The 24486-nt window shown below is 43.8% G+C and overlaps 2 protein-coding genes across 4 annotated transcripts; one reads left to right on the top strand and one right to left on the bottom strand.

Moving 5' to 3' along the window:
* Positions 1-845: 845 nt before the first annotated feature.
* On the top strand, positions 846-18442 carry LOC105697604 (carcinine transporter). 2 transcript variants are annotated; one of them, XM_012421060.2, is made up of 10 exons: positions 846-1062; positions 11193-11451; positions 13754-13964; positions 14763-15021; positions 15118-15310; positions 15646-15864; positions 15938-16152; positions 16239-16414; positions 16524-16696; positions 16829-18442. In XM_012421060.2, exons 2-10 carry the CDS (start codon positions 11201-11203, stop codon positions 16926-16928), a joined length of 1797 nt encoding a protein of 598 aa, XP_012276483.1. In that variant the 5' UTR covers positions 846-1062; positions 11193-11200; the 3' UTR covers positions 16929-18442. The 2 variants fall into 2 exon arrangements, with proteins under 2 accessions (XP_012276483.1, XP_012276482.1); XM_012421059.2 differs by lacking the exon at positions 846-1062 and adding an exon at positions 8781-9056.
* LOC105697606 (carcinine transporter) lies at positions 18319-24407 on the bottom strand. Of its 2 annotated transcripts, XM_012421062.1 has the most exons (10): positions 23780-24407; positions 21584-21854; positions 20720-20915; positions 20373-20631; positions 20080-20272; positions 19917-20022; positions 19743-19846; positions 19392-19606; positions 19109-19284; positions 18319-19024 (listed from the first exon to the last, which is right to left on the bottom strand). In XM_012421062.1, exons 2-10 carry the CDS (start codon positions 21826-21828, stop codon positions 18839-18841), a joined length of 1680 nt encoding a protein of 559 aa, XP_012276485.1. In that variant the 5' UTR covers positions 21829-21854; positions 23780-24407; the 3' UTR covers positions 18319-18838. The 2 variants fall into 2 exon arrangements, with proteins under 2 accessions (XP_012276485.1, XP_012276484.1); XM_012421061.1 differs by lacking the exon at positions 23780-24407 and having other exon boundaries at positions 21584-23763.
* Positions 24408-24486: the final 79 nt, after the last annotated feature.

Here is a 24486-nt window from a genome sequence, read left to right as displayed (position 1 = left end):
GGACGTCTTCAATCATTTAAGCATCCGATTTAATGTAATTAACGTGTCGGCAGACAAGACGCGTGTCGATGCTTTGCGACACACTCCATTGCTCACTGTTGAAACTAGAAACCGTGAGTGTTCAATGCTCACAATAGAATAATTTCTAGCCAGCTCGGTACACATTCAATGTACCACGCCGACCGTTTCATCAATATTCCAGCTCATCTCGCGAATAATAATACCGCCGCATTGAACAAAGCAACAATTAAAGTTTCCTCAACCCGGACGAGAGAAGACCTTTCTTTGTTGCGCCGATCGAATACAGATTATTTCGAAGGTAAACTTCACTTGAAACAATGGTACATCTAAGTTCATATATGATAAAAAGAGGAAAGATTTTTTTATTACATCTTTATTGACAATTATTAGCCGCAATTAAATTCGTCCTTATATCTCAGTATTAACATGATCTCCTTGAAACGTTTCCGTCACTGTTTAATTTCAATGTACTATTGAAGATATGACATTAATATCTGTTCACAGTGATTGTAATATCCTAGAAAGTGTAGATTATAGGAAGACCGGATTCTTTTTAGCGATTATTTTTCCAATTGAATCCAATGGAACGTTTCAACCGAGTCGTTCCATTCGGCTTATTTCGTCACAATGCTCGACTTAATGCCGCATAGTGAAAAGGATTGCGAAACGGAGGTAACGAAAATCCAGTGACTTTCTGAACCGTAAGTATGACGGAGCACTCGGGCATTGTCGTCATGAAAATGGCGGCGTTCCTTGGTTTATGCACCACTCGAGGCAAGTTCAAAACCGGGTCTAGATCGCTTGCAGCGCGCGTTCTAATCGCCGTGGAAAGAATCCGCCAGAGCGATCGGGCATAAATCGTAGATCATAAATCGCTGTCTTTTATCCGGAGCCGCACGGGAGTTGAAACTCCAAAGTGGGTCGATGATAACGCGGCTCGTTCGAGTTCGCCCGAGTCGGTGCACTTGCATGTGGATTGCGGTTCCTGGATCGAGGTGATCACTGCAGTCTCGGTCATTAGCATCTGTGATCGTTAATTAGGTACGTTGATCGCGTTAAAAAATTATATATAAAGAAAAAAGAAGAAAAAAGCAGACCTCTAAAACTTAGAAAGAAAAATCTTCGAGGCCCTTATAACCCTTCCACGTGACTTCGAAGTCGCCTACGTACTGATATTCATAAGTCTCATTTAATTTTCCCGATAGAATTAGTGGCATCTAATTACTGCACCACTCCTTACTGCCCAAGGAATGTGCTTACGAATTTATAATTTATGAACATTTCAGTTAAAAAAAAATATATATACATACATGTAAATTATACATTTGTATGCCAGTGGGTGGTTAGTAGGAGGAGGCTGATATTATGCAATTTCCGTTGTATAATTGATCTCTTGGCTGGCAAAAAACACAAAATCGATAAAGAGGGTTAAAGTTAGATCGTCCAATGATTCAGCTAATCATCGGGTATATACGGTACAATCTAGGAAATAAATCCCGATGAAATATCCTGCAAAGAGGACCGTTTATTTCATCAGCCTTCAAGCATCCATTATCAGCGAAGCGTTAATGTTGCTCAGCGCCGAGTAATAGATATCTTTTAGACCCTCTCGTTTGCCGATTCCGATGCAAAAAGGAGCGAATCAGGTATTCGCCTCATCTTTCCTCTTTCGTAACGTCACTTCGTTTCGAGACGTCACCGAGTCGTGATAAAGCCCGAAGGAGACGGAAGCCTCTCTGGAGCAGGACGGATAACGAACTGGATCGCATTCAGCGTTCCCTCTGATGTACCTTCGGTCTTGCATGTGCACCTCGCAAAGTTATCGACTTTCCAAAAATCGATGACAGCGCGGAACAATGGGCGTCTTCTCGTCCCGCTTGCAAATTTGCGGGTTCAGGGCCTCTATCACAGGTCCCTGCCATTGACGTCACGAGACCTCGTCTCCGATTTCTGGAAAATGGGAAAAAAACGTAATTACCCGTGCAACTGCATGCACAACTCCACGGCTTGATTTCGACAGCTGATGAGATGCATCTATGCGATAAACCGATCGTTTCGACGCAGCAGCGAAATTGCGAAATTGTCGATTTACAATAAAAAAAAAAAAAAAGAAAAATTCCACCCACGTAAACTGGGATGCAACCTGAAAAAAAAAAGTTGACGATTCAATCAATCGAACCGGAATTCGTTAATTCGTTGTCCAGGGATGTCGTGAATTTTTTGTTATCGGCTGCGGTACTTGCGTTCCGCACCGATATCGACTCCGTTCCGGTGGAGACGTCAAGTCAATACTCACGGAGTTTAACGTGCCGATGATTGATCACTCGTATCAATGGCGTCATTAAGCGAGGAGGCGTCAGCAGGGGACGGCTCGTAATGAAAGTTTTTTGGAGAAAGGACACCTTTCTGACGGGTCTGGGATGACGAAGTGGACGTTATCCGCCGTCCACGGCGTTATCAGCGATGCCGCGTGAAGTTGCGGTTTTCCCCGATACGCGAGGCTCGAAAAAAAGAAAGAAAGAAATAAATGAATTCGTCCCGCGCATTATGGAAAATCCGGTCGTTTGAAAAGCAAACGATTGGTATCTCCTTCCGAGAAAACGTTCCCTTTCCGCGCGCACGAAATGGGCGATTAATTCCCGCCGAATAGGTACGTCTTATCGACACCCTGGGAAGGTATGTAAATTCAAAGAACGTATAATGGGGACTTTCTAAGCGAACGTCAGGGTAACGCACCCTGGGTTTACCCTGGTGATTAATCCACCGGTGTCATTAAGCCTGGATACGTCATCAGGGAACTACTTGTGGATGTTATTACCGAAGTCTTTCCTGATAGGGCTGCGGCGTGACGCGCGTTGACGTTGGCTCCGCTCCCGGAAGACTCGCGTGAATTCCCCGTAAGTTCTCAGGATTATTCCCGGCCCCTCCACCTTCTAGAAAACTGGTAACCTGGTAAATCTCTAGACTCATTTCGCGCCATGCCGTGGGATATACGAAATTCGCCGCAACGCCGATATTGCGGCTCCGGATCTCCGGGGAATTCTCGAGCTGCGGTCGTTGCTCGAACGGCTTCGCACACATCGACGGAGGAGTCTCTCACCTTGCCGAGACTCGTCCGAGTTCCTTTGACTCGGTAACTCGGGCCTCTGGTGTGGGTTATTTTTAACCGGCGAACGAGAACCTGTACACTCACCTCGTGAACGTGCATCGGTACTCCGCACGTGCACGACTTCTCGCTCGAGCCCGTACATCCGCGCTCGCGAACCCACCGCATGCATTTATGTATGTGCATGTACACTTTTCCGCATTCGCGTGAAGTTGCATCACGTGTGTGCACGCCTTCTCGGCGCGGCCCCGTAAAATCGAGAGAGCTGCGCCACTTTTGCCATTATTAGTGTATGCATGCGATCGCCATGAGCGGGCGACGTTCGTTCCTGCAGGAAATCCTGAAAAATCCATAAATCTTGGGGGGAAGAAAAATCTAACGAAGGACGTGGAATTTTATTCAAGAGTCGCGCTTACTTCTCGAAGCATTCCCACCCTGGGATCCATACGATTAACTTTTGCGGGTGATAATTGGCAATTTCGTACACGGCCTTCGAACGCTCATCGACGAGGCGACTTCGCAATGATGACAAATTTTTAATACGAATCTATTCGTAGGCGAAAAAAAAAAATAGAAATCAGTTGGTTGACGTAGTGGGCGAATTATTCGAGCGACTTTGCCATTTTGCCTATTTTTGCGGCCGTGGTTTCAGTTATCTCCAGAGGGGTCTTTCTTCGCTATCGCGCCAGGGGGCAGACGAGCATTTTTCGACGCTCGGTTATGTCAAATCGATAGATTTATTACCGAGTGGCGCCAGAGACGCGCGAAAAGCTGCCTCGCGTTCGCCGAACTTCCTTTACGTAATTTATTTACCCTTGCGTCACGAATCTGTAGTTTTGCCACAAAGTGTCTACCGACAGTCTTGGCTCGCGTCATTTCTAGGCGTATCCGGTTCAACGAGATACCGTGCGATATCCGATCTCTTATTGCTGATATTAATAATAAAATTGCCCTGCAATTCCAATACGATTCCTCTCTATAAATCAGCCGAGACTTCAACTTAACCTATGCTGAAAAGAAAAAGAAAAAAAAAAGATAAATTACATAGGCGTTGTCCCGTGACATCGAGTGTCCTTTAACGAGCCTTATTTACTGTATGGAAATTGCTAGTTAATTCGTTACAACGTGAATTGTCATTAATTTGTTTCCTAGTCGGCAGGTTGGCATACGTTATACCGGGATATCTATAACTTTCATTCATGTATTAGGTGCGCGTTTACGGAAATAACAGGGAAAGGCTTTGCTCTACTTTTCTCCTATTTAAGCGGCGGCATTTTCTAAGACCTGCGGTCCCGGCGTCTGCACGAGAGACGTGGCAAAAATATCTGCAATTTCATCGAACGGCACAGTGATTACTATCGTAAAACCTTATTTGCCTTACATCTGCGATACTTTCCAGAGATTCCTGTCGTGCTCTCTATCCCCGGGGTTGAAATGCCGGTTAAGTGGGTACTCAACTTCCTTTGCAGGCTTTCCAGGTAAAGAAACGCGTGCATGCTCTGATGGGAATACCTGATCCTCGGTTAAATGTAACCGAGACTGCCAACCTAGATTCCCAAACATTCGATCCTTTCTTCCGAGTCCTGACGAGTCCCGAAATGTCAAGACTCTTCATGTTTCTGTGTACTCAACAAGTTTTTCACTACTGCGAGGCCATTGACGATCTTCGCGGTATTTGTGCTCTACAGACTACAAAGACCACATTTAACCACGACGGATCCCGGAGAAAAATCTCGGTGGTAAAATTAATTCTGCAAACTCTGTACCTGTCGATAATTCGAGACTTCGTTTTCGGATTCTGCAGGGGAGGTGTTGAAAATTATCCTATCGCTGTCAGTCGGGAGGAGAATAAAAATCTAGATCTATGAACATTATTCCTTCCTCCTGCTAAAATCCGAAATGTCAAAACTCTTCATGTCTGTATGCACAAGTTTTTTTCCTAGTGCAGGGTCGTTGATAATCTCGGCGATACGCGTGTTTTGTGGGTAATGGACGTTATATTTAACCGCCGCGGATCCTGGAACAGTTTCTGTACTGAAATAAAATTTGCCATATATGTGGATAACAATTGTTCGAGATTAATTTTTGGGATATCGCAGGGGAGGTGTCAAAATTATCGTCTCACTGTCATCGCATTTGGAATGGGAATAAAAATCTAGATCTCTGAACATTATTCCTTCCTCGTCCAGCCAGGATCCGAAATGTCAAAACTCTTTACCTGTATGTAATTTTTTAGTAGCCAATAAGTGTTCTTTTTTCTAGTGCGAAGTTTTTGATAATCTCGGCGATACGCGTGATTTGTAGGTAAAGGAAGCTATATTTAACCTCGGTGGATCCTGGAACATTTTCTGTGCAGAAATAAAATTTGCAATATATGGGAACGACAATTATTCGCGATAAATTGTTGGGATCTCGCACGGGAGGTGTTAAAATTCTTATGTCATCGTCATCGGCCTCGAGAGGTAATACAGACTATTGAAAAATAAAAAGTGCAAGCAGGCTGCGGACAAAGACTCTCGATTCGACCTTACCCTTAGCCTTGGGAACAAGAGCGAACGTCGACCGGTGCTCGGCAGGCTGGTCGCCATCTTTTTCCTTATAAAACACGCCGGGGCTTCTCCTTTTGCGCTTCAACCGGTTTTTGTGGACGCAGGTTGAGGTACAGTCTCGGCACAGGTTGGTCTTCGAAGTCCGTAGAATCCTGTCGAAAAAATCTGCCTCTACTTCGTCCAGTCGGTCGTCGGATTCGCGGCGACGATTCTTCGCCTCGGAATTAGGAAAAGAATAGAAAATTCGGTAAGGCGAAGAAAGTCCTCCCGGACGTTGCCCGACTCGCGGAAATTAAATCCCCAAAGTTGAACGATATTTAAGAGTAAGTCTTCACGGTGACTTTCGCCATCTTCAAGTACCAAAGTTCGCTATAATTTATTACCGAGTGTGGTGAATTAATTCCCGATTAATGACGAGCCCTTAAAGTCGAAAGTGTATCGCAGTTCTCTCATAAAGGAAGAAGAGTCGTAGTTAATCCTGAGGAGCGTCGAGGACATCCTTGATAGCTCGTAGAAGGCTTCTCGAAATCCAACCTCGAGCACTGATTTTTAGATTTTATCGTTGTGTTAGATCTTCTTTCCGCGATCTCTTTCAAGCTTGGCTGACGATTCGAGATTTTTCCCGGGATCCTCCTGTTCTCGCTTTTTACCGCCTCCGCAACTGGGACTCTTCTTGCGCCCCGAGGTTGGAGTAACATTCTCCACGTAACTTTACGACAGAGTGGAAACCGTGGTGTATCATTTCCGTGACATTATCTGCTGTGACATTGCGAGTGCGAGTACTTACTGCATCGATCATCTCGCCTGCACGAGCGGATCGTTTCCGCCCCTTCGTGTGGCGACAAAACGCACAGTTTATCCAGGATAATTGCGACATGTGCGGAGGTTTCGGTCGCACGAGACTTCTTTCTCGTCTCCGAGGGACTTTTAACAACAGGGCGTTCCTTCTCGTTGACCAACGACCGTCTCTTAATTCCAGTTAAGTGGTCGTGGAGTCGCTGAAAAATAGGCGATACTTGGTCCCTCCGGAAATCTTGAAGCTCCTCCGGAGCCAAAATGGAGCAGCGATGAGCAGCCCAAATTCTCCCTAGATACCCCCCGAAATTTCTCCCCAGGTTCGGGATTTTCATTCTGGTAAGTCACCTCGCCTAGTTTCGAGGACGTAGGAAGTATTTATTTTCCAGTTTCCCGATTTCACTTTACAAATGTTACGGAAAGATCTCCGGAGCCAAACCGAAGCTGCGTCGAGCCGTCTGAATTCTCCCTAGATGCTCTACAAAATTTTTCCCCAGGTCCAAGAATTATTTCCTGGTTAGTCGTCTTTCTCCTCCATTTCCAGGATGCAGGAAGTATTTATTTCCCAGTTATGCGATTTTTCTTTCTTTTTTTTTTTTATAAAGATTACGGAAAAGTCTTCGACGCCTGGCGACAGCCTTGCGATGATCGAACTCTTCATTGCGTCACTGTGGAAGTGATATTTCACTCACCACTCGCGTTTAATAGAGTGTAAAATGCAAAAAACCGACAATACGACGTGTCGGTAATACCGATGCTAAATGATGCTCCTCTTCGTAATCGCCTTGCTTCAGTGGACGTCCTTGAACTTGGCAAGGTGCATGAAGATCCTATCAAATTGAGAAAACGTCGACACAATTGAAGATGTCATCGATTTCTTCATCGATAAAAATATTAATCTTCCCGAGATAAAATAATGTTAACGGTGGATTTCATTGTGAACTCAAAGCGTAATATGTGTATTAATAAGATAGACGCTATAAATTCATACAGATTGAACATTATCACCTCGTTATATCTAGGATGTATTTTATTTCTTGAAGAGATCCGTAATTCATCGACGCGTTTCTTTCACTATCTGACATGTAGGGTATTTCTCACCGCCGCATTAAGCAAACAGCCACAATTAGCGTTTTTGTTGTCAAAATGAGTCGGCGACGCGACATAAGGGTACATTGGATTAATTTATGCATACAACATGTGCACAAAGCGTTGCTTATCACGATGCTTGTTTGCCTCAGCTGCAGTGATAGAAGATCCCGCCATCGGTAATTTTGTCAGACTCTTCCTTTTATCGCTAATAGTCCAACTTCTTCCGTTAATTTTAATACAATCCCAATAAAAAAATATCCATCGTTTCCCTCTAAACTCGGAATTTTTCAACGTCTCACGTCTCGTCGCATTTGCCGGGAATAGGAAAAACTTGATTGCGCACCTTTAGCTCCTCGACCATCACGATGCCGATCGTAAAAAGCGAATCCAGCGATGCAATCTTAGTCAAAACGTTGTACTTGACTTAAACAACTTAATACTTAATATAAAAAAATTATTAATACGAGTAAATGATACCTCAAGTCGATGTCGGAACGGTTTCTCTGGGAAATAACAAAGTGTTCAAAAGAAACGTCGGATGGACTCTGGATCTATCTCCTTCCAAGGAAGACTAGATATTATCAATTTCTCCAATGTCATTCTCTACTTTCCACCCACCCACTTAATTAACACATTTACATCCTGAAAATTGAATGACGATGATTAATAAAAGCTCGGCGGAGCAAGCCCAAGGAATTTATTATTCCAAATTACATAAATTTCATTCAATCAATCACATACTTCCTTGACGATATCAAACACGAATCTTATCATCCCAAGTCCTCTCTTTTATACACTTATTTATAACTGGAATCTGATTGTTCTTTGACCACCGTTCCGGAGGTCGTTATTTTAGCGCATCCTCGTCCTTCTGGACCAAGCGCTCCACGCGGAAGCTGCGTCGCCGGAAGATGCGCCTTGAAGATGGTCCTTGGTCAAGATCGCGAGTCCCGATTCGAGTACCCTTGACCTTGGAAACGAGAGCGATTGCGAGAACCATAAGAGCGCCATGACGCGGCCAGGGATTCCTAGGAAGCTGGTCTTCCTTTCTCTCTCAGCGAAATCCCCTAGCGAGTTCTCCAGTGACGTCACGAGGCGCGAGATAGGCGAAGCATGTATCGCGACAGTCGACCAATGAAATCGCGATCCTCGACCTGGTGGGGATCCCGTTGGTTAAGGAGCGTATAAAGCCCCACCAATCGGTGCCTCCAGAATCAGTCACACGTGCCCTTTGTTAGCGATGATGTAGCTCGCCGACACGCGAGATCTCGCCGATCCTTCTCTCGATCTCGATCCCCATCTCGATTCGCTCTCTCCCTAATCGCTCTGTGTCGCCGCGAGTTTCGCCCGTTTGAAAAGCCCGCGCTTCCGCGGGGACCGGAAGTGCAGCGAAGAGGCCCTCGAAGAGAACTCCGACAGTGACGGTTCGACGACCTCCTCGCGGGTTCGCGTCGCTCTTTGGACCCGATTAAGACCGATTCGCGATTATCCATGTGAGTAGATTGGACTACGATTTTTGTGGGGATAATTGTGATTAACTCGTTACCCGTCGCGGAGGAACAATGTGCGGAGTAATTCGGGATGCGTCGATAAGGAGACAGCCTGGGAGCGTTCTGACGTCCGGAATGGAGATAATGTGAAACTGTGCTCGACGGGATCTCTGAATGTTGCTAAAGCTGTCTAGATTTATTTGTTTATGACAGGCGGAATAACGAGACGTGATAAATTAAACGCTACTCTATTTTCTATCCACGGAGTTTTGTTTCGCGTTTAATTTTTCGTGTTTGTTCGCGTCGAGGGATCCCTGCTAATGATGGCTGATAAGGCGTCACGTGTTCTTGACAGTTTCTTATCATTCGTGTTGTATCGGTTATGCCAGTCCGGGTTAAATCCTTTGAGTAGAGTCGGTGATATTTGGAAAATTTCCCGAAGGTTAATTCATGACTATTTGAAACGACGATGATACTTGGTCTTTCAAGCGTCGGTTAATCAATTACGCTGTCGTGTACTTACCATCGGAGGCTTCCTAAATGCGTTTATCGTTTCCGATCTGGGAACCGGTTAAGAAAAAAATACGCACCGAGTTTCCTGTAACAACCGGTCAGAATTTTCGTTTAATGTGTAATTTAACCGATGACGCGCCACTTCCTTTTAATACTGAACGCTGCAGCGTCATTGGCGGAAAGTCCTATTGCGATTATCGTACGCGCTAATTGTCGGTACCTCCAGAATAGGAAACTCGATTGGGTTCGCTACTGTTCTGCAAATTGGAGAATAGATTCGTCATTTTGGGACACGTAAGAAATGACTTCGAGGACACCTTTGGCCGAACGTTGACTCAAGTGTGCCTCGTGGAAAAACAGACGGTCAGATCTGCTAACAAATTAGTCCACTACCAGCGACGATGTTTAATCGGCCGTTCCCCAATTTTAGCACATTGTTGAATAGTGCGAAGCAAACAAACGATTTCACGCGTCACTTCGTGGCTCTCGGAGGAAATTTGAATTTCCGTACTGGAAAAATCGGCTAAATTTACCTGTCACCGTTTCGACTAATAATCAAACCTGGACATTTTTACCCTCATTTCTGATTCCCTTCTTTTATTTTTTTTTCCCACGATTTTCCGGAATTTCGGAATGGTCTAGCTTAGGAAATTATCCCACAATTAAAGTCACATTTGTTTGGCCTTCGATGGAGTTGTTAATCATTTTTTCAGGTTTGAGATTCCTGAGGAATAACTTTAGAAAAAGTGAAAATGATCATATGGTTTAATAGTCGGACGTCACGCCACGTTAACCCGTAAATTATTCTTAGCAAACTCGTTCTTTAACAAATTGATCAAATGACAAATAATCGCTACTCTTGCGTCGCTTCTCGTGATATCTAGATTAGCGGAGCGATCTTGAAATTCAAATCCCTTTTTTCCGTGCAATTAGGTAAGCTCGTTCTCGGGCGTGAAAATAATAGCTGGCGTTGCTTTGTCGTCGATAAAAATCGAACTCGAGGGAGTGTGTGTTAAAATATACTTTGATTATGTCCTACCTGTGTACACCTGTATTTTCTGAATAATAGAGGCAAGATTCTATTTTACAAAATTGCCAGTAACAACAAAATAAACTACCTACGCTGCCTGGCCTGCGCTCAGCATAATTGCATCTACGAAACGCTACGTTAATTTACGCTGAATTATAGCAGGACAAAGCTCGGCAAATTTCAGTAGAATTCAATTCATAAGGCTGTTAAAAACTTCGAGTTCGTTACTTAAAGGAAGCGCAACAGGTCGACCGAATTATTAATTTCAATTCTCCGTGCCCTGTGGTGACCCCTCCTCGATGTGAAATCAATTAAGCAAATCCCAGGCTATTCTCTAGATTTCCTCCTCCCATAATCATTCTTCTGCATTCCATGAATTGTACGATAAAGATTTAATTCATCATGTAAGAGTGCCAAGGATTTAACGAGACGCTTTTCCCGGAATAACCGGGAACTCGATCTCACGATCATGGAGCTCGGTAATTGTAACAGCTGTCACGCGACCATTACGCGACCATTTGACAGGGCATGAGATCCTCGCCCTATGTCGGTATATTTTTCTTTTTTCTAATCCGTAATAAAATTATTATTTACAGAAACCAAGATGACGGTGGCGGTGGAGACGTCGAAATCGGAGGAGGGCGAGGGCCGCAAGAAAATCGAGAACTTTGACGACATACTGCCCTATATCGGGGAGGCTGGTCGTTATCAGTGGCTCCTCTTTCTTCTGCTCCTGCCGTTCACCTTCGTCTATGCTTTCCTCTATTTTACCCAATTTTTCCTGACACTGACCCCGGAGCAGCACTGGTGCACCGTGCCCGAATTGGACGGATGGAATCTCACGGATGCGGAAAAGTGAGTCCTGCGTAATTGAATTTCTATTTTCTATTTACTATGCCCGATTAGCTAATCGTCCTCCATAACCAATAGTCACTCTTCAAGGCTGCCGCATTACTTCTCTAATGTCTGCACCAATACCGACGCCATTTCATGGGAGTCATTAAATTAGAGCCAGCGACCTTCTTCGCGTTGCGACATTCTGAGAGTCTTGACACGCACGTGACGCATCTCGTTGACATCGTTGCCCCATGGGCTAACTTTTTCGAGATTTCGAGAATACCTCCGGATTCCATTTCAGGCCCCATATCGCGTGTCACTGGGAGATAAACAGTGGAAAATAATCACGGCTGCCCCTTGGATTTGAATTTTTAATCCACCCATTAGTCCGAGCGGCGCGTGTCATTTTTTTTTATTTTTTTATTTTTTTCATACACATTGGACATACGTGTGTCGTTAATTATATTTTTTCTTACACACCGGAGAGATTCAGATCTGTGTTTTGTAAGCCACTTTGTGACGGACAAAGCCTGTTACTCGCATGCAAATTCCCTGGTGCACCTGTTTCATTGGGGCAATGAAGTTGCGGGTAAAGTGCGAACCGTTCTTAAGCACCAACTTGTAAATGAAATGCAGCCGTCGGTTATAAAAGCCATCGGCTGCGATAGTAAAACCGTTCCATTAACAGTGGTGAACTACTTTAAGGACTGTTAAACGTAACCGGACGTAACGTTCTCGGTGTTGGCTGCGTGTCGTGGAAATGTCCTGAGCTTTCCACGTGCACCGATTGATCTAGATAAGTGATCGATAGGCAGATTTTCCATGACGATCGGTTCCCATCTGGGAGATCGATCTTCTGCGCGGAACGAAGTCCGCAGGTGAGATTCTGCAGATTTCTCGGACCGAGCAGCGTCGTCACTTCTTTTTACCCGGATCTCAGAAAAAGGAACAATGGTCTGGTGATCTGTATCGATCCACCGAGTTGTCATTCCGTATTCGAAGGTCGAGCCGACCAAGTCATTGCGGGGATAATGTGTCGTCACACTTCAAACTTCGCCCGTCCTTTTACGTAAATCCCTTTATATGGGTTTTTAGACTCGGACTGTTCGCCAGCGTCGCGAATCGATTCGCGAAACGTCGAGCTATCACTTTTTATCTGATAACTTTTAACTTTTATATGTTTACGGTTTTAACAGACCCCACGTGCCTCTGGGTCGCGATTAATGGTGACCACATATTCCCCGGAATTGCCTGATAATTATGATTAATTAATTATTGCTTCTTTACATGAATAGATATCTCTCTCTCTCTCTCCTTGTTTAAGAATTCCCGTATAAAATTGACCGTCACGCTGAAATTTTTGCAAGTGGCTCGTATGATCGAGATTTGTAACAATCCCTCCAAGATTTTCTGTAATTCTTTTTCTTTTCGGACTCGACTCTGCTAGCTCATTTTTTTTCCCGGTTTCATGACCATCGGTACGCTATTGCACTCCTGTTATTGCAGGGAAATTCCTTCCGAGTTACGGCGCCGATTAGATTTCGCGAGAGAAATCTGCGGTATTTACAAACATCATTAAACACGAATGATCGTTACCCTTGCGGCTTTATTCTCGTAATACTAATGCTCGCGTCGCGAGGCACGAATGACCGTTATAATTTCCTCGTCGGTTTGAATTTACATAATAAACTCGATACCGATCATTTATTTCCTCTACGTTAATGAAATTAACCCTGTACGATCATTTCTGTAACATAGAACTCCGAATGGGACTCGCATCCATTCATGAATACAGGGAATTCCTGAAGAGCGTACTCCGATGACGCATGACCTCGTCCCAAGCATCATCAAAATATATTATACAGAGGCATGCAAATAAACCGCCTCTTCCAAATTTAACGTTTAATTCGAGCTTCGAGCCATTCATTCTGATTATTATTCCCGAATATATTCATCCAGTGACCGCTATTTCATTATCAATAACGAGCCAGACGAAACCGCACGTGGTCTCTACGTTCATTCATGATCTCGCGAGTGTCTCGTATCACCGATGACACATCGATCGCCTCGTGTGCCAGATTACCGTCAATGAAGTTTTTTCGTCCTCAAGTATTTTATTTTTTTTTTGTTTCTCTATCAACCTCTGCTTAGAATTGCGTAACGATGATATCCCAGATGCGAGGTCCATGTTAGCGGGTTTCTTGCGTTTCGAAAGACAAAATGGCGATCGCAATTCTTTGCACACATTTATCGTCTGTTTATGAGGGGATATAAATGTTATCTGTAAATTGTCAATTAACAGATTTTCATGATTTCCTAGGATCGCCCTCTCGATCCCGATGGCCAGCGAGGAGGAGCTGAAGATGGAAGGAGCGACTCCGTTCTCGAAGTGTCAAGTTTATGCTGTCAATTTCACGGAACTTCTCGAAGCAGGTGTCAGGACAGCTGATCCTTCCTGGCCCTTTAGGCCCTGCCAACATGGATGGACCTTCAACTATACGATGATACCATACGCCTCCATTGCAGCCCAAGTGAGGACCAAACTCGATCTCCTCCAATCCCACTGATAGTTCTTAAGATGGGGACTTAAAGTCATCTTTTTTTTCCCTTTAATGAACCGTCAGATGTATAATATCGTCATTAGGAAAATGATAAAGCGAGAAGCGAGAGTGGGCACTTGATTAACCAACCGTGCCGGATTTAATTGCGACTGTATCTCCTTGAGGTCATCTTTAGACATGTCGGCAGAGAGCTCAGCTTTTCCAGCTGGAGTTTTGACAGACACGCGATTCACGCCATTAGGCATTTCTTAAATTTCGATATCGCGGGAAATCGCGACCTCCAAGGTGGGGACAGAAGCAGGATCGATTTAATTATCACCGACGACCGTTCATCGCACTTATAATTGTAAGTGCACGTAACGCGCGATTCTAGCACAAGGATGTGGAGAAACTCGCGTGAGTAATGCAGTGCGCACAATCGATCGCTGATTATTCAAAAAGGTCAGCTAATGAAAAACTATTCGAGTTGAATATTTTCCCTTTCACTTAACGCGCGAGAGGAAGAAATCCATATCATTATGCCGGCCCGATGCACGACTCGATAAAGCTCAGTCCGGTTCTAATCGTAATTTCGATTGCCCTTGTGCTGAATCATATCCCATAACCTAAAACGAACGCGAGCAGTACTCGCATCTCACTCTCAGAGATAATAGACATTTTTAATCTTTCGTCCTGAATCCGCAAAAAGCCATCTTTTAACGCGAGAGGTGAAGTACGAGGTCGAGCCTGAGTGTCTCACGATTTATACAATTGTTTAATATTTTTCAGCTCGAGTGGGTCTGCGATAAGACGTTCCTCTCTTCGGCGGCGCAGTCGGCCTTCTTCGTCGGTAGCATAATCGGTGGGTTTATTTTCGGTTACATCGCCGATCACTATGGTCGAATTCCCGCCCTGGTGTCCTGCAACGCAGTTGGGTTCTTCGCCTCCGTTGGCACGGCATTTTGCAACAGTTTCTGGAGCTTCTGCCTCTGCAGGCTGATCGTTGGTACTTCCTTCGACAACTGCTTCAACATCCTCTTCATAGTCAGTGAGTCGTACTTCGAGTTTCTCTCCAGAAATAGGGCTGACTGGGTGGTCCGCGAAGCGCAAGGTCTGATCCTTTTTTCCTAATGATTTATTCCAGTAATCGAGTACGTGGGCCCGAAGTACAGGACTTTGATAGCCAACATGTCCTTCGGCATCTACTTCGCAATTGCTGCCAGCCTTCTGCCTTGGATCGCATATTGGATCGCCGATTGGAGGATACTCAGCGTCGTTACTGCAATTCCACTCGTAGCTGCATTCGCGGGTCCCTGGCTCGTCCCTGAAAGCGCCAGGTGATGAAACTATTATTTTTCATAAATTATTAAAATGAATCCACCCTCCCGCATAAAATCCCTGCAGTGAAGCGGAAGGATCCTGCACTGATAAGAAAGCCCACGCCAATTTACATACTGAATCATTGGTTATTTTGATGCCACAATGGATTGCCTTAAAATCACATGGTCTCTGTAACATCGCATTCAGCCTCTGAGTTAAATTATAGAAAACTATAACGTAATATTACATTAAATTTAGTAAAAATGCATGGATACGGTAAAAACACAATGTTAGGTGCATTTATATATTTCATAATATTTAATTCGACAATGACTTGATTCTTATCTCACAGATGGTATATCACGATCGGCCGGACCGACAAGGCGATAGAGATGTTGAAGAGGTTCGAGAAGATGAACGGCAAGAACATCAAGCAAGAGATCTACGACGAGTTCGAGAAGAGCGTTAACAGCATGATGGCGAGCGACAAGTCGCACAAGCAGTACACGGTTTTGGATCTCTTCAGGAAGGCACGACTGGCCAGGATTACTGTCATCCTAGTCTTATACTGGTGAGGATCGTCTCCAGGACGGCGACTCTGTGGTCACTGATAAATGATAACATCGACAATCTCCTCTTTTCAGGCTCCTGATTATTCTAGTTTTTGATGGACATGTCTGGAACATGAAACTCCTCGACCCTGACGTGTTCATGTCATTTTCCTTGGCTGCATTGACGGAACTTCCTGCTGCAGTGTTGCTTGCCATATTTCTTGACAGATGGGGTCGCCGATGGATGGGTTTCTTGTCCATGTTCATTTGCGGCATCTTCTCCTTCATCGCTTTGGCCACTCCGAAAGGTAATGGGGCTGGAATATTTTCTGATGGATGGATGGATTCTTAGGAAGTTTTGAGTAACGACACAACTTATGGATTTCTCGTTTAGGTCCACCGACCGTTGCAATGGCGATCTTGGCACGACTTGGAGTCAACATTGCTGCAAATATTGGCTTCCAGTATGCCGCCGAAATGTTGCCAACGGTGGTTCGTGCCCAAGGCGTTTCCTTGATCCATCTGATTGGATACTTTGCCCACATCATAGGACCCTATGTGATTTACCTGGTAAAGCATTCCATAATAATCTCCTCAGGCAGCGCCGTGATATATAATCGGAAACTGCCGCGAAGCCTCGTGAAATTTCCCACGGAGTAATTTTTCATTTCTTTTCCAGGCTGATATCTCTGCAGAGCTTCCACTGGCGGTTTTGGGAGTGCTCTCGATTATGGTGGCTGTGTTGACGCTTACTTTACCCGAGACCATGGACCAAGAGCTTCCTCAGACCTTGCAGGAAGGCAACGACTTCGGCAAGGAGCAGAACTTCTGGTGGTTCCCTTGCCTCTCCAGGTAATTGAAGAAAAAAGAAACTCGCGTTGATATTAATTCTACCGATTTTTCATTCCTCGCGGAGCCGAATTTCTCTGTCGTTGAAAAATTCATTCTAATGAATTACCCTAATTCCGAATTAATCGATTATAGGAGTCCCGAGAAGAGGAAGAAGTACAGACACAAATTGGGCGCGACGAACGCCGGCTTTAATCCTGGAAGTCTTCAAAGAATCGACTCGACCAGGTTATAACACTAACAGTCGATTTGGACGATCGACCGAGTTGTCAAGTATTGAAAGGGTCACACCAAATTCTTGTAAATAGTGACACCGTCACACTATGTGATCGTAGACGTAAGTCGAAACCCGAGTGATCGCGTTCGTCATCGACTCGCGATAATGACGATAATTGCGATCATGGCAATAATGGCAGCGCCGATCGCTGTTATCATTCCTTGGCAACACATCATACACGTCGCTAGGAGCTTTTCGTCGATCCTGCGAACATCCTTTCGCATCCTTAGGTACCGGCGATTGAGGGAGCAAAGCGGTGCAACGATCGCTAATCGGCCGTATCGGCTGAGCATCGAAAATTCTACTAGGAATTGCCAATCGATCAGTCGGTCCACGTAATTGGTCCTCGAATTCTGCGAACACTGTGCCTTGTCAGCTTATCGCGTCAGCTGATCGACTTATAAACACGTAGGACGAGGTCCCATGACTTGGACCGACCAGACTTGGTTCTGATCCTTCTGACTTTTCCGAGCTCGTTTCGGACGTCGGAAATCGATCAAAATCAGATCTCAGGAGACATTCGGATTCTCATTGGAGTACTTTTACCTCTAACTTAGGGACTCGTGCAAAAGTGGCGTTGGGTCGTTCTTATCGATTGACGTTTCAGTCTCGATGACTAGAACCTCTCCCGGCTAGGCTAGTCAAGACTCGAGGGATACTAACTCGTAGAATTAATTATATTTTAATCGAGATGCAATTTTAAATTCAGTTCCTGGCCGCTACGCCCCTTTGCTCGACTTTAACATAGCGCAATAGAAGACGGACTGTACATAGTCGGAGCCTATTACTTGTTTTTGCTCTCTCGATTCGCATCTGACTTAGGCACCGATATTCTAAGTTACATTTTCGTAGGTCGCTCTCCTTAGCTAGGATCATTCATGTACTTATTCGAGGCAAGCCTTCCCAGTTCTGCTCGCTTCCTTCGTATGATATTATAAAATACGTTGACACCCTTAACACATGCTGATCTATTTACGACGAAAATAAAATATCTGGCTCATTTTGTGTTAAGGGGTTAAAAAGGATAAACTGAGAAGACGAGGGCGGTCCAGCGAGAATGCTAGCCTCGACGGATCATTTTAGGCGAACCTACGTGTGCCAGAATTAGAGCACAATGATATTGCTGTGTGGACTTCTATTGTATTCTATGGTTGTTCTCATAGTGCAAGAGGGCGACGGGAGACTCCTTACCGCAAAGGACCGAATTATCAATTACGAATTACGAAAGTACAACCGAGGTACGCGCGCTCATTGTTAACTATTGTATTGTTGAACCCCGTCAGCATGTGTGAGTGCGATTGCGTGAATGGAGTATTTAAGAAAAAGAGGAACTCATACGCGAACAGCGTGCAAGATACGTCGTTTAATACTTTGTACAGTGTTTACGAAGCCATTAACTTTAGTGATCGTGGAGTAACTGGACGAGGTAGACATTGTCATTCACGGAGAGAAATAAAAACAGTTGTAATTCACGAAGCCTTTTCTCTTTGCTTTAATTGCATCAATCTCATGAATTTGTACCATTGAAGTAACGAGAAATCAAGATTTCAAATCAACCCGTTTATTGACTTTTCCTTGACTTCCAGGAATGCCTGAAGCATCTCATGAGATGCGGATTAATAAATCACCAGTGTCTGAAATACTTCGGACGCAATAAAATATTCCGGAAATTTCAAGTCTGACATAGGTGATAAGGAATGGTATCACAAATTTAGGAGGCAGATTCGACGAAATATACGGCTTGTCTGCAGATCTTTAAATGTTTCTGGATGACCATCGGTCATAAGCGCTGAAATTTCCCCTAGGTCAGGTCTGTGTCCATTCTACTTATCAAAGAAATTTGTAAATGTCGTAAAATTGTTCCTAGTCTATAAATTGTTATCTGTACAGCAAGGTAAGGCCCAGAAGGACTGGTCCTTTCCGAAGTCCTCCCCTTCTTGGAGAGTCTGAGGAAGATCCATGCCCAGCGTCTCCGGAAGGAAAGTCACCAGGATTCCGGTGATCGAGGACAAGATCCCCATGATCAACATAGGTAATCCGCCCCAAATTAATGCCTAAAATGAAAAAAAAAAAAAAGATCAAACGTCAAATACTAATTACACGCCTTGTCTTATGAATTTTTCAGATTTTTTTTTTACCGTATCTACGATGTACGGCGCTATCGCGTGTCCGAAAATCCCAAAAATATGGATCAATGCGACACCTTGGGCTCTTACTGGAGTCGGCAGCACTTCTGCTGCATACTGAAGAGCAATGTTCGCCGCCATGTTCAGACAAAATCGAGCAAGGATTGCCATTGTCAGTAAGAGTGCGCCTAGAAATAATTAAAATTAGACAGAGTATTCTGGGTAACGATGGTATCGTGGAATATCATGGAAGACCGCTTTCTAATAAATTTATTTAAACATTTTTAGGTTTTACTTGAGTGAAGGAGGAGGGTCACCAAGCTGAAGACACCAGTTAAGGCCATTGTGATGAACCCACAAAATCTTCGCCCCCAGCGATCCAGCAATAAAGTTAGCAGCACTCCTGCCGGCAATTCCGTTGCACATGCCAAGGAAAACGATGTAAATACTGAATCAGGAAGCAGCTTCAACGAGTACACGTGGCCGTCGAATGTTGCAATTGTTAAGAACCTGTGAGTCATTTCCACTTTTTATACTGATCCCTTCTCGGTATTCATTTTCGAGGTTATCACTTTATGCTTGCCATAGACCGTGGTAAGCATTTAATCTGTGCACTGTCTCGTTACATTTGTCTAAATGCACCTACCAGAAGAGAATTAAGAGGATGGCATGCTTGGCAAGGCGAGGAGTCCTGAAAAGATCCAACAGGGTCGCGTTTTCGGCATTGTGACTGGATTCTTTGAGTCCCTTCTGTAATTTCAAATTTAAATATATTTATCGCCCCTCTTGAATGGATATTAAATGATCGCTTATACCTTACCACGAATTTGCCGTAGATTTTCGGGTCAAAGGTCCTGCCATTGACTGTTGCGATTTTCTGCAGTTTCTCGAAAACCTTCTCCATCCTCCCTTTGGATATGTACCAGCTGTTGGCAGAAATCATGATTAAGGCGATGCAATTAGTTATTAATATTCCGACATACCGTGCACTTTCAGGAATGATCCATGGGGTCAGGAGGCATAGCAATATCGGTATGGAACTGACGTATGTGAAATTCCGCCAATCAGCGATGAAATAAGCCACCCAAGGCAGCATCGTACTTAACAGGGCGAAGAAGAGACCGAAAGTCATGTTGAAGACCAAGGTCCTCTTGTTCACCGCCATGTACTCCACAACTGCAAAAAGAAAAGAATGTAACTGTAATCGATCGCGATTTGTGAAAATTTATTCTCGAAGAGTGTATGTTTCTTAGCAATATTCAGCGATAATACGTACCGACGATTAAGGGAATGTTTATACAATTGTCGAAGGCCAACCCTGCGAAGAATCGACATATCGCGAAGGACCAAAAATCGCTCGCAAAAGCGGTGGCGATCGTCGCAATTAGTGCAATCCCATTGAGGACCATCAGTGTCAAAATTCGACCATGGTGGTCGGCTAGCCATCCAAAGAAAAATCCACCTATAATGGATCCGCAGAAAAAAATCGCTTGCGCCGTGGAGACCAAGTACGCCTTGTTGCATACCCAACCTAACTGATCGTCAATGATACAATTAGTCGATCACAAAATGCTCGTAGAAATTATTTCCCGTCACTTTTGCAGATTCAAAAGGTTACTTCACCTCGGCCGCAATGCTTCGATATGGAATTTGAGTATAGTTGAACTCCCAGTCGCTACATGGGACAGTTTTGTTCGTACTCCACACTAATGACTGGAATTCATGGCCTTCTCTCAGAAGTTTGCTGAAATTCAAGTCCTTCTGATAGCAGCCATCGTAGTAAGGATACTCGTCGGCTTTGGGAATGGCCAGAAGAATCCTGGGAAATGATTTTAAAAATATAAGAACAATATTTACGACGGCTTGCAAGGAACAGCTTCAGCTTATCAAAGGCGATCGTTGATCGATTTTAGAAACTCCGATCTTTAACGCTACACTATCGGTGCCTTTGGTCTGGTTTGTATCGAAACGCGCACGCAGTAAAATAATTTCCGTTTCGACACGACCTTGTGAGTCGTCGTAAAAAAGACCGTTCTAAGCGAACATTGTCAGAGCTCGATTTAAGAACTCATTGGAGGAAGTTACATCTTAAACGTTTCATTGCAATTGTTCGAAGATTTTTCGCGATTTTCGAATCACCGAAAATTCGAAAATCCACGTAATAGGGGAAGTAGAGCGGATTTTACGGTTTCATGCCTGAGGAGGGTTCTAAAAAGGGTCTTAAAAAGGATCTTAAAAAAAAATCGCCTTACGTAATTCAGGAACGGCCCCTGGGTGTCGTAAAATCTCATGTCGGCTTCGTAAGAAGTTTTACGCCCATTATTTAGTATCACTAATTTTCAGACCGAGCAGGCATTCTATGCCAGCTATCTAAGGTCTACAATGCCACTGCCGATCGATCTAATTCCTTTCTACATTTCAGGACTAATGGAACGCAAGGAAGGCGAGCTTACACACGAATTACCGAGAAATTTTCTCGGGGCGTACCTTTGTTCCTCCGAGGTGCAGTTCAAGTCGACCACCTCTGGGACGCGACACCAATGTTCACGAGGGACGAGTGTCAAGAAGAATTGAGAAAAGTACAGTGACACGTAGACCCCCGTGTAAGGGAACAGGGAGAGCAGCAAATACCATTGGTACTTCCCAAAGTCACCGACATAAGTCAAGATGCTGTCGAAGGTGCTGATCCTCAGCACAGTCTTCTCGTCCTGCTCCAGTTCTTCGTCTTGCATCCTGATCGACTTTTTGACTCCCACTTCTGCCAAGAAAATCGGATACTTGGTGAATTAATTATTGCCAGGCTTCTGTAAAATTATGGAAAAGTCTAGTCGACTTGAAGAGCCGAACGAGCAGTCATCTAGACGTCCAACGTCTTCGATGATGAAGACACTGGACGTTACTCCATTGGACAATGAATCTGCCGGCTGTACGTAAGAAATTGCGCAACGTCAAATAGATTAGCGACCAATAGGAGGGAGTTCCGATTGATTGTTCTTCTAAATGAATTGGTTTGTCCGTAGTTATCATAATTAAAGAGAGCAGTTCCTTGATTAAGCCAACGGGCAATGGTCAATAATCGACATGCCGCTCTGAGAAGAGCAGCATTGCACCGCACTGCACTGTTTCATACTTGCCAGTCCTTGGTATGTTTAAATGATACAGCAGTTCTTCTGTAACTATTACTCGAGACGTGTTATTCAGGTCAGTAGAGATCTGCAGGTGACTTCGAGGTCTACCAAGAGTAGAGCAAGGGAATGAAAATGGTTGGTCGATTATCGATTTCAAGTAATGTTTGCTGGGGGTCTTTTGCAATCAGCAAGATCAAGACTCTTCTTCGGCGAGGGCTCCACGTGATAATAGAAAAACTTGAAATAGTAGACTTGAAAAACGATAGTAGCGTCTGATACGTGAAATGATCCCGAAATCGAAAGGGTTTTCTATTTAACGCAATTATTTCTAATGAACGAGGGATATCTGAAAATGGAGTCTTGTCGAATATCATATATGAGTTTGCGCTTTTAAAAATGAATATGGTTCTTTTGAAAAAGTAGGTACATTAACTTTGTTATTTATATTCAGAATGGCATTCGAAGAGATGAAGATTACGTTTGATTTTGTTATTTTCTATGTTGCTTACAAGTGTCGTGGAGTACTGGAGCTCAGGTGATCGGGATAATCTTCAGTTTTTACGTACTGTCGATATATACAAGTGGTGAGAAATGTTGCTCCGTAGAGATAAATAGCTTCTCCTACTCCTTTAATTTTCCCCTCCCGCTTCTTCTCGTTTCCACCTCAGCACTAACGTGAAACAGAGTAAAGGAAACCGAGAAGATGCTGAGAAGATGACTCTCGGAGTGGGAGAACCTATTTGGCTTAGCATGGCAGTGCTACAAATCATTTTTGAAGAAATCGAAATATTTCTTGCGAGGTTTAGGGGCAAAGTTATCTAAATTATTTACGATTTCTGTTTTAAAAATGTCTATGTTAAAATGGAGGCCGAATACTTGGCATACCACGATTGGAAAGAACGTTTCTTCTCTCTTCTTGTCGTCTGAGAATTTCAAAGTTCGGCACAAGCGACGATTAAATTCCAAAACGAGTGGCTAAAGACTAAAATTTGTACAGAGCATAGATTAGCGTAAATTGAGCAACGCGTAAATCATTCAACGAAGCTAACCACTAATAAATGTCGACGAAAGATAAAAATCCAGACAGATAAAACCGCACTTTCGACGAGAACTTGGGTTTTATCAATTCGTACCATTGCACTAAGAATAAATTTTACTGCTAGATTATAAAGATTTGTAGCAATAGATTGTAAAGTGCTTATTACAGAAGGCTCAGAATTGAATCCGTATATCACCGATCTCAGATTATAATTTCATGTTATTCAGCATGCGATTTTTATTACCAATTGGTGCATCTGTTCGTACCGAATCACCAGAGAAAATAATAAGTTATGTACAGTTATTGTACAAAAAACGAGATGTGCGCAGATGATTCTTTTATTTGCTCTTCTGATTGCAGGATTGAGCACGGCTTATGGCTGCTGTACACTTGTCAATATCACTTAGATATGTATTACATAAGCCGTGTCCAATCCTGCCTATATCCGTATACGGAATCGCGAATTGATATAATATATTTGTATGTATTTATATATTAAAGTATTTATGTACTCACATTTAGTATTTATTGATTTCGAGTTCCGTAGACATTAATCACCATCTACCGCTCTCAGATAACTGTTGATTTGATAACGAGAGTCGAGGCTATGGACGGCACGAGTAAGTCAAAGAACCGCATTTGAATGTAACTCCGAATGGTGCATACCTCCTCTACTAATCAGAGGTACGCGCTTTTCGAAACTTTACCTCCGCATTTTTTTTTTCCGGGACTTCCGGACACCGGAAGTGCAAATTTTTCAGTGTTGCAGCAGACACGTCCGCAGCCACACCTCGTTTGCAACTGCACCTCTTGTGCCTCGAAGATACCACGCGGTCGGTTCGATGTCTCCTCCTCGAGCCATCTCTCGAAATAGCCGACGGTTTGTGGTAGAGGTGATAGCAAACACAGCCAAGTGCATGTGGTTGAGTTTCGCAAGAAGTGCATTTCTGGTCACCTGTATAAAAAATAATGAAAAAAATGCGTCACACATTACGAACGATTTTTGAGAAAGGAGCCCAGCAAAGTTACTTTGCATTCCGTTAAAGTAATCGAGTACATATTTATAAAAAAAAAGAAAAAAGAAAGAAAGAAAAATACAAAATCTGAGTAACCCGATATAAGCGAATTTGCACAAAACTGTACGCGCGAAATCTACATAAAAGTGCGATTAAAATTGTAAGCAGCTCGCGTACGTTACCGTTCCTTGCCACGTGGCGTTCGTT

Source organism: Orussus abietinus, unplaced genomic scaffold (genome assembly GCF_000612105.2).
Source record: "Orussus abietinus isolate OABI.00-Male unplaced genomic scaffold, Oabi_2.0 scaffold64, whole genome shotgun sequence".
Taxonomy (NCBI): domain Eukaryota; kingdom Metazoa; phylum Arthropoda; class Insecta; order Hymenoptera; family Orussidae; genus Orussus; species Orussus abietinus.
Note: the sequence above shows the minus strand (reverse complement) of the source record. Positions and strands in the feature narration are given on the sequence as shown.